This window comes from Rhagoletis zephyria, unplaced genomic scaffold, assembly GCF_001687245.7.
Source record: "Rhagoletis zephyria isolate East Lansing unplaced genomic scaffold, Rhagoletis_zephyria_1.1 Rzeph_scaffold_04084, whole genome shotgun sequence".
Classification (NCBI taxonomy): Eukaryota; Metazoa; Arthropoda; class Insecta; order Diptera; family Tephritidae; genus Rhagoletis; species Rhagoletis zephyria.
The window spans coordinates 21,434-32,175 of NW_016161167.1; the positions used below are offsets into that span (position 1 = coordinate 21,434).

The 10,742-nt window shown below is 38.0% G+C and overlaps 1 protein-coding gene across 1 annotated transcript; it reads left to right on the forward strand.

Annotated features, from left to right (window-relative positions):
• The first annotated feature begins 1,240 nt into the window (after positions 1 to 1,240).
• Positions 1,241 to 10,442, forward strand: LOC108370242 (flocculation protein FLO11-like). The gene is made up of 5 exons (XM_017625540.1): positions 1,241 to 1,298; positions 6,096 to 8,417; positions 8,698 to 8,913; positions 8,981 to 9,118; positions 10,321 to 10,442. Exons 1-5 carry the CDS (start codon positions 1,241 to 1,243, stop codon positions 10,440 to 10,442), a joined length of 2,856 nt encoding a protein of 951 aa, XP_017481029.1.
• Positions 10,443 to 10,742: the final 300 nt, after the last annotated feature.

Consider the following 10,742-nt stretch of genomic DNA (forward strand, 5'->3'; position numbering starts at 1 on the left):
AATTTCAGAAATGCTTGAAACTTCAATATTTCGAAATTGAAGGACGCTAATTTACTCAAAATTGATACACCCCGGCTTACCATCTAGCGGAAGGTTTCGGAAAGGTGAAAAAACATATATTTAATACTTGCGCCGGGTATTTAATGTTCGGCTCCGCCCGAACTTAGACTTTCTTACTTGTTTAAACTGAATAACGGTAAATAGCAAATATCTCGAAAACGTATCCATAGAAAAAAATTGCAATTTCAGGGGGCTGTGAAATTTTTCTTTCTAGGATTTTTCCTGCCGAATTTTTATATGTGTAAATTTGAATATGCACATGATTTTATTTGAAAACTTCTTAGGGTAATTACTATTTATAGCAAATCAACTCGATTAAAAAGCATCGCCATCACTAGGTGCATACAATTTTTTATTTAATATTCCAATAAAAGAAATTTAAAAGCATGTGTCGTTTACGATAATCGCTTATAATTTACAATGCACTTATCGATAAATTCGACAAAATCAGACACACAATCGTACGTACTCACATGTTTTGTTTTTAACATTATAAAAAGGGGTGAATAAAGAATTAATATAAAAGGTAATTTTTTCATTCACAAAAANAAAAAAAAAAAAAAAAAAAAAAAAAAAAAAAAAAAAAAAAAAAAAAAAAAATTGGAGGCGTCACAAACCAATACCAATGTACTTAAACACGAGTACATACATATTCATATATTTACCTTCAAGCCTTCATATTGCATGCACGTACATACATACTTACTTACAAATTTAGGCCCATTAACCGATTTATACCCCTTTGCGGTGCACACTTGCCATTCCGACGCAGCATTAGAACTGATAAGAGACTCGCTTACGAGCGGTATGGCCTAAAAGCCTTTTGCTAGACGATTTCTAACGGACCACTTCAATGCGGCGCAACGATAAAAGCCATGTTAACACTTTGTTCAATTGGTAGTCGTTACGGTAAACTCAAACGAATTTGGTCTCAAAAATAATAAAAAGCGCGACAACGACGACGACGAAGAAAAATACGTTCAAAGAAATTTTGCGCGAATTTAATAAATTTAAGAATTTACGCTAACTTAACTAAAAACACAAAATAAATAATCAACAACAAAAAAGACCGCTGCCAAAAGGATAATTATACGCTGTTTGGAGAGATTAAAAAAGAAAAAAAAAAAAACAAATAAAAATATATAAAAAGCGCTTTCATATTACATACGCTGCTTTCAAAATGAGGTTCCTCGCAGTGTTTTTACTTGCCGTTGCTATTGCGGGCAGCTCGCTTGCAGGTGAGCACTCTGTAAACGCTAAATCAGTTAATTTCAATTAGAAAAAAATAATGTTTGTTAATTGATAGTGAAAAATATACATAGAACAAAAACATATATACTGCCGGCAAAAAGTATTGGCACAGCTGCTTTTTTACAATATACGCAACAATTTTTTTGTCCGAAATTTTTTTATAAAAATATGGTCCATTCCATAACAAACAACATGAAAATATACTTTGTGCAAAACTCGCGAAAATTCAGCAAATTTTCAACTTTTTAATCAGATTTTTAGAATTTTTTTGAGTATGAAGATTTGAAGCCCAATCAATTTTATTGCAATAAAGTAGAAGTTCTAAGTAGCTACGAATTACCGTTGATTTTTGGCAATTTTTTTCACGCAGCCTCTTCCATACAAAAAAAAAATCGAAAATACTTTACATAGAAAAAATTCAAAACACCTTCAACAAAAAAGTTCTTTAAAAATCAATGCGATTTTTGATTTACTCCGAACTTGCATTTGTTATACTAGAATTTAATGGGCTACAAAACTGCTTATCTACTCAAGAAAAAAAAGTTGAAAATTTGCATGAAAATTTATTGAATTTTCGCGAGTTTTGCACAAAGTTTTGTTTTTTTTGTTGTAGAATGAACCATATTTTTATAAAAAATTCGCGGAAAAATATTAGAATAGAAATTGGTGCATATACATACATACATATTGTGCAAAATTCGATGTGCCAATACTTTTTCCGGCAGTGTATGTAATATGGTGCTCATGATTTACGAAAATATTTTAATTCAAAAATTGTTGTCAAAAAAGTTTCGAAAATTAAAAAAATTAAAGTTTTTCGTTTTACCTCACGGCATATGAAAAAAACAAGGTCTGCCATGTGAAATACAAAAAAAAAAATAAAAATAAAACTCTAAAATTAAAAATTGTTGCGACTATCTTTCTTGGTATTTTTAATTTTTTTTTGGTTCCAGAAGCATCGATCCACCCCTTGCAAAGCCCAGTAATCAGCATTTGTACTGCTGACTAGGCGAACGTTCCAAAAACTAGTTTTCAAACGCTTCTTTTATATGAAATAAGGTTTCAAAATGATTTTGATACTTTACAACTTTTGTAAACGAAATTAAAAGTGTTTGACATGTAAGAGAAGAAATATTAAAAAATAATAATAATAATCAAATCAGCTGCAATATTGCTACCCGTTAAATATGCTTTGTTTTAACTTAAGGGCTGTATGCAGTTCTCAAGAAAAATTATACGAAATACATAATTCTCACTATTTCTGTTGTTTAAAAAATACTTTGTTGTAAATTTTCTTGAAGAAATAAATTTACGAGCAGTTTTTCTTGAGAACAGCATACTGAGTTAAGAAATTTTTATAAAAAAAAAATTCTTTTTTATTTCTTGTGCGCCATTTTATATGGATTTTTCGGTTTTCTTGAGACCTGCAGACAGCCCTTTAAAGTGAAAAGCATTTTCAAAAATATATTTTGGTCAAAACTACAAAAATTTAAGAAACAATTTTTCAAAAATTATAAAATTAACATTCAAAACTTTTCAAGGTAATGCAACAAAAAATATTTTTGATTGAGACTAAAAAATTATCAAAAACTTCTAAAAAATATTTTATTCGCAATTTTCGAAAATTGTTTAAAAAAATGTCAAAAGATAATATTGAAAGTTAAATAGAAAAAAAATAGGAAACCTCTTTTTTAATTGTAAGTGAAATAAATTTTAAGAAATTTAAAAAAGTGCTGTTCGAAATTTTTGCAGAAAAGGAATCATTTTCGTAATATGTATTTCTAAAATTGTGGAAGGGTTTTAAGAAAAAAGTCTTTTTATAGAAAGTGGAACTAATGCCAAAAAAATAAAAAATAAAACATAAAAATTTTAGCAATTTTTAAAAGAATTTTAAGAGAAAATATTTTCATATTAATCTTAAAATCTTTAAAAATATCTTTTTGCCGATTTTTTGGAAAAAAAAATTTTTGAGAATAAAACAGTTTTCATAATAATTTCAAAATTTTAGACATGTTTTGGACTTGTGGCCTTAAATTTGTTTATACATTTGTACAGTCTTTTTAAGGAACTATAGCTTTGCATATAAGAAGAAAAACTTTTCGTTAGTTGGCTGGGGCCCCAGACGTCCAGACGTAATTGGAAGGCTTTGACCCTTGCATCACTTCTACCCTTGGTTTTAGAAAAGGGCTTCGTGGCGCCAGAGGTCTGTCTGGCTGATCGGATTTAGACAATGCCACACCAGTACGCGCCATACTATGACTCAAAGAGGCATTGGGGCATACATTGGTGGGTGTCACCGCAGTGTCCCTTCCTTTGCAACCATCGCCAGTAGATTTGGATGCCGGTGCATCCACCAAGGTCCCAATGGCTTCTGGAATAATCTCCATAGACCAGGGCCGCTTACTGCATTCAGCAACAGGAGAAGTTCGGTTAGCCACAGAACAGGGTTTGCCCTGATTGCGTTTCGCTCTCCGATCCTTCGGCCTTCTCCTTCTCTTCTGGGTTTGTGAAAGAGAACCAACTTCGTCATTGGAGGATCGTTGGCAGCGAGCACACTTTGTTGTGAAGAACTCCCTCCGCTTTATATTAGTGTATTGATTCATTGATATTGGGCCAGGTTAAGTCCTTTAATTGAGATATACGTCAAGTAAGTTTTTTTTTTTAGGGTAGAAGTGACTTTCTCTAACTAGTTTTTGTAGAAATACAGCTCCTGAGCCCTTCAGTTTCTTGGCGCTCAAATGATTTTCAAACATTTTGAAAAGTTTTAAAAGCCCCGGTTTTAGAACAGTACTTGCCTTCCGCAAGGGTACTTCACCAATAAAATCTGATTTTAAAATCTTTGACTGCCATATCCCCTTGTTGGAGCAAGATGTTCAGTGGGACCAGAACACACTGCGCAATCAGCGCCATCAGCGTTTCCAATTGACTTTGGTTCATTCACAATTATATTTCTGGTTCGTTGCAGCGTTTGCTGCAGCTAATATCTTTCGAAGTCTCAGAAGTCTTTTTAAGCGAGAGACAAATGTTCTACCAAGAACCTCTTTTGGCTACCTTTATTTTTGTTTTACTTCACTGCTGTGAATCCTCTCCAACATGCTTCAGAAACATTCTTCACATTTCGCCTGAATTGGTTACTCATATTAAAAGCATCGGACATATTCATATTAACTAAAATTTTCCCTAATTTATATGTATGTACCTATTTATAAAAATAAATATACATATTTAGGTATGCATGTATGTTTGTGTGTAAGTCCGCAAATGTGCACATGACAATTATCGAAATTTTACAAATTGATATTTTGTCTTATCTTTGATATCAATCTATTATCAGTCGAATCCAAACATGGGAATATTACACACATAAACATATGTACTTCTATGAACTATACGATGGTTTCGCATTTTCAAAATGTTCATAATGAAGAAAAACTAGATGAATTCATATCTTTAAAAAATTATCCAAGGTTCGCAAGAACACCATATACTTGACATTGACAATTTTCGGCATACTCGACATTTGTTAAGAGTTGTCGAATTAGTAGGCCGTCGCACTAACTCAAACCAGCTAGTCTAGACTAGTCGGTGCCTACCATACGTGCATTAAACGACTCATTTATAAACATAAATGGTTAGGTTGGGAATTAAACATTAGTCTCATATTTTTTTATTCATTTTGTCGGGACCAGTACATGACTTCTTCAAAACCACTTCGGAAATAGTTCAAGACTTTCGTTTTGAAAAAGTCGTGAACTTGTTCCGTGAGGATATCGAACTAGTTTTGAAATGGTCCCTAACTAATCACGAATTTTCCTGAAATAGTTCCGAACTAGTCCCGAAATGCTCCCGAAATATTCGTGAACTGTCCATAAATGATCCTTAACTAGGCCCAAAATGAACCCGATCCGGAAATAGTCCTGAACAAGCCCGAAACGGTTAAAAAAATATCTCAGAAAAGGTCTTCAAACAGTCACCAAATTATCCCTTATTAGTGCCAAAAGGATCCCTACTATTTCGTACTACATATCTATTATAAAGTGTATGATTTCGTTCTTCAGCTCTGAATTCATCTCGGTCTCATTGGCGTAGACCATACTTCACTCGTGGGCTCAGAGAAAGAGGTCCAATGGGGTCAAATCGCAAGACCTTGACGACCATTCGACCTCGTTGTTTCGTGAGATAATGCATCCTAGGAACTTCGTTCGCAATATGGTCACTCTTTCATGCGCTGTGTGGCAAGTGGTGTCGTCTTGTTCAAACACATATAACGTTCGCCGTTCAACGCAATAGCGTTACCGGCCTGGTCCACATTTTGTTTCACAGCAGCAATATTTTCGGCCGAAAGCAATCTTCGTTGAGTTCCAGTTTTTTCCGGCTCAAGCAGTCGTAATATTCTCCAGAGTGCATAGTTTTAGAGACAAGGCAATCGTAGGGCGTATTTTGGAAATGTATTCCAATCATCTTCTCATATATATTAAATAATGAAATCCCAGGCGGGCTTGGTGAGAACATTATATCAAATATTTGAGGACGACAAGTAAGTCATAAGGGCCTCGGATCATCTTTGCTTCTAGGAGAGTACACTCGTTTTTGTGCCACCAGTATTAGAGGCAGAAATGTAAAGACTCATAGCTTGGACTTGGTTTGTTGCACTCTATTACTTCAATGTATCGAAAAAAGCTTCTGATGTATTTTCCCTTGCGGGTGGTCAACCCCAAAACCAAAAAGAATATTTAACCACCCCAAAATATATTACTCATTATCTATTTGAAACTTTTTCACAGACAACACAACGGATGCCCCTGCGACCGTCTCTTCTATTGGCGAGACAACAGAGAGCCCAACTGTTCCCACAGATAGTGCGGCGACCACAACTATTTCTACAGGTAGTGAGACCACTGATAGTACAAATGTACCTTCTAGTGGCGAGACTACACAGGTCACAACAGCCGCTCCTAGCATTAGAACTACAGAGGGCACAACTGTGTCATCCGGTGGCGACACAACTGAGGTCTCAACTTCAGGTGGTGAGACCACTGAAGGTACCAGCTCAGGTAGTGAGCCAACAGCATCTCCCGGCAGCGGAACAACACAGAGCTCAGCTGCGCCTCCAGGTGGTGAGATAACTGATAGTACAACTGTCTCTCCTAGTAGCGAAACAACAGAGAGCGCAACGACCTCTACTGATACTGAGACAACTGATAGTACTACTGACTCTCCTGGAAGTGAGACAACTGATAGTACAACTGGCTCTCCTAGCAGCGAAACAACAGAGAGTTCAACTGCGCCTCCGGGTGGTGAGATAACTGATAGTACAACTGTCTCTCTTAGTAGCGAAACAACAGAGAGCGCAACGACCTCTACTGATACTGAGACAACTGATAGTACTACTGACTCTCCTGGAAGTGAGACAACTGATAGTACAACTGGCTCTCCTAGCAGCGAAACAACAGAGAGCTCTACTGCGCCTCCGGGTGGTGAGATAACTGATAGTACAACTGTCTCTCCTAGTAGCGAAACAACAGAGAGCGCAACGACCTCTCCTGGTACTGAAGCAACTGATAGTACAACTGCCCCTCCTGGAAGTGAGATAACTGATAGTACAACTGTCTCTCTTAGTAGCGAAACAACAGAGAGCGCAATGACTTCTACTGATACTGAGACAACTGATAGTACTACTGACTCAGCTGGAAGTGAGACAACTGATAGTTCAACTGACTCTCCTAGCAACGGAACAACAGAGAGTTCAACTGCGCCTCCGGGTGGTGAGATAACTGATAGTACAACTGTCTCTCTTAGTAGCGAAACAACAGAGAGCGCAATGACTTCTACTGATACTGAGACAACTGATAGTACAACTGACTCTCCTAGCAGCGGAACAACAGAGAGTTCAACTGCGCTTCCGGGTGGTGAGATTACTGATAGTACAACTGTCTCTCCTAGTAGCGAAACAACAGAGAGCGCAACGACCTCTCCTGATACTGAGACAACTGATAGTACTACTGACTCAGCTGGAAGTGAGACAACTGATAGTACAACTGACTCTCCTAGCAGCGGAACAACAGAGAGTTCAACTGCGCCTCCGGGTGGTGAGATTACTGATAGTACAACTGTCTCTCCTAGTAGCGAAACAACAGAGAGCGCAACGACCTCTCCTGATACTGAGACAACTGATAGTACAACTGACTCTCCTAGCAGCGGAACAACAGAGAGTTCAACTGCCCCTCCGGGTGGTGAGATAACTGATAGTACAACTGTCTCTCCTAGTAGCGAAACAACAGAGAGCGCAACGACCTCTCCTGATACTGAGACAACTGATAGTACAACTGACTCTCCTAGCAGCGGAACAACAGAGAGTTCAACTGCCCCTCCGGGTGGTGAGATTACTGATAGTACAACTGTCTCTCCTAGTAGCGAAACAACAGAGAGCGCAACGACCTCTCCTGATACTGAGACAACTGATAGTACAACTGACTCTCCTAGCAGCGGAACAACAGAGAGTTCAACTGCCCCTCCGGGTGGTGAGATTACTGATAGTACAACTGTCTCTCCTAGTAGCGAAACAACAGAGAGCGCAACGACCTCTCCTGATACTGAGACAACTGATAGTACAACTGACTCTCCTAGCAGCGGAACAACAGAGAGTTCAACTGCCCCTCCGGGTGGTGAGATTACTGATAGTACAACTGTCTCTCCTAGTAGCGAAACAACAGAGAGCGCAACGACCTCTCCTGATACTGAGACAACTGATAGTACTACAGACTCCCCTGAAAATGAGACAACTGATAGTACAACTGCCTCTCCAGGTAGTGAGACGACTGAAAGCATAACCACATCTCCTAGCAGCGAAACAACAGAGAGCGCAACGACCTCTCCTGGTAGTGAGACAACTTCTAGTACAACCGCCTCGCATAGTAGCGAAACGACAGAGAGCACAACCACATCTCCTGGCAGCGAAACAACAGATAGACCAACGGCTTCTCCCAGCAGCGGAACAACAGAGAACACAACAATTTCACCTGCTGAAGATACAACAGTTAGTGCCAATGGGGAGTCAACGCCCAGTGCCAACTCGACAGGGAGTCCTTCTACGGTCAAGCCTACAGGTAACTAAATTTTCATTCGTCCGCAGCATTACCCAATAAAGTCACAGTTGGCGTAGTTAACGGCATTGAGAAGTTATCAATTGTTAGTGGCCTTATTTTTTCGCAAACTTCACATCATCTTATTTTCGCATTTTGTATAAAAAGTTGTCTTTGCTGATAGCTCTTCGACTCTCATTGCGCTATGGTCAATCAACTTACAAATCTTTGCCATCAGAAGTATAGTAGATACAAATGGAATAATTTGGGAAATTAATGATAATTTTTACTCTATTCAAAACAGCAAAACCCCTACTATGTTATACCTGCGATGGAGACGACTGTAATGAAAAGTCAATAATCAACTGTCCAGACGATGGACAAACATACACTATTGAGGAAGTACTGAAAGCTATGCAGGCGAGCGCCTCGGGTCTGCTGATTCGTAATTACCGATCTACTTCGCGAATCGAGCAGGCTGAGGTGAAGGATTATGCCTGCTATAGCGCGCAGATTACAGGTGAGTTCGTCTAACGTTTAGTACTTTTTCGTTTCTTTAAACGCTGTTTATTTTCTTTTTTTCGTAGATAATGATGAAGAGAAACTTCAACTTGGCTGCATAGCTATACTTGAGGGACAAAGCGCATGCGATTCGGTGCGGCAAGATCTGGACATTGACGCGAACGATACCGATTTTTGGTGTTTAGCATGTCAGAGAGATTTGTGTAATGGCAGTGGACTGTCGCAGATCTCCGCAGTGGCGCTTTTGTGTGTTATGCTAGCGAGGCTATTTATTTAAATTAGAGTAAAGAAACAACATTATTTATTTGAATAAATTTAAAGATAATTTAGTTTTGTACATATTTGAAGAATACTAAATCGGCATTTTCAGTATTTATTTCGAAAATTAGAAAATAAAATAAGAAGAATACCCAACTATCCATAAAAGTCTCGGAAAAATACCATCTCTCCCGAAAAAACCCGAAAAAGTTCCAAAAAGCAAAACACAAAAGCCTGAATGGCTTCGTAGAAAGTTCGAGAAAATCTTGAGTTGTATCGAAAACCTTAAACAATCACTACCTAAAAATGAAAATCAAAAAGTACCGCTAATTTTATCTTCAAACAAATATCAATCAAACTGTAAATATAAAAAAAGTAACTTTAGTTTGCAGTCTATGAACCTAAAAAGCAAACGGGTCACCTAAAGATTAGCAGTGCAGCTGAGAAGAAAGTACGGAGATGATTTGACCTTTTCGTCCGCAAAACAGCTGTGAGAATAGTCGAACCGCATGAGTTTATATTGCTAACTTGACCCGTCAAGAGTCCTGTCATCCGTCAAGAGTCGGCCCATCACCGGCTAGTAGGACGTCAGAAACTTGCGTGTCGGTGTTTTCGCCCAGCAACTAAAAGCTCATCTGCCCTATAAATAGGACACAGATTGTCACAGGAACTCCTGTACTCCCTCTGGCAGAGATAACCGTTTTCCTTAAGGCAAATCCCAAAATGCTACCAAGGACACCAAGTATTTTTTATATGCGGTCAAATCAGTCCCTCTAAAGTCTTGAATAGGGAAGACGAGATTCTGATTTGTCTGAAATCTTTTCGAGAAACATGAAAGGTTGTCTTTGTCTTGGGAATAAACGTCCACCTTACAATCGCGAATGGAGTAGTTCAGATACTCAACGACCTCTGAAGCTACTCAGTTTAACATATTTACAGCAGTAATAGAAACAAAAGGAAAGGAAAGGCTGCCAAAAGAGGCCTGCTATCATCCAAGTAGAGCTACGGCACCGCCAAGCTCTCTTACGACAGAAAAGGCCGGCAATAAAGGCACAAATTAAATGCATACCTACCCACCAACCGTAGCACCATGGAACTGAACCAAAGTTCACAAAATATAGGATCTTTACTTTACTTTACTTTACAGATGCTGCAAAGCCGAAAGTACTGAAGAATACCCTCGGCTCGTTGCAACTGAGCCCATCCCGCATTGACAAAAGTAATGCTACAACTGAAAGAGAACAACCCAAATACCAGCTCATCAAGTAGAGATGTTGGCTGGTTACGACCAGTAAAATAACCACCAAATAGTCTAACAAAGATTTATTCTAAAAGTTGCTGAAGCCCGAGATATCCAAATACTACCCAGGGCGAGAGTTGGTTGCGGTTCACGCCATTTGCGGAATTGTCGATTCAAATCATGTTAAAGATATCCGTCCCTACGCAAAACCGAAAATTTAAGAGGTACTTTTGGAGAAAAAATGTTTCCTTTTTGTTTGTTCCTTTTGAAAATTTGATTAGAAGATGAAGATGAAGATGAAGATGAAAGTGAAGATGAAGATGAAGATG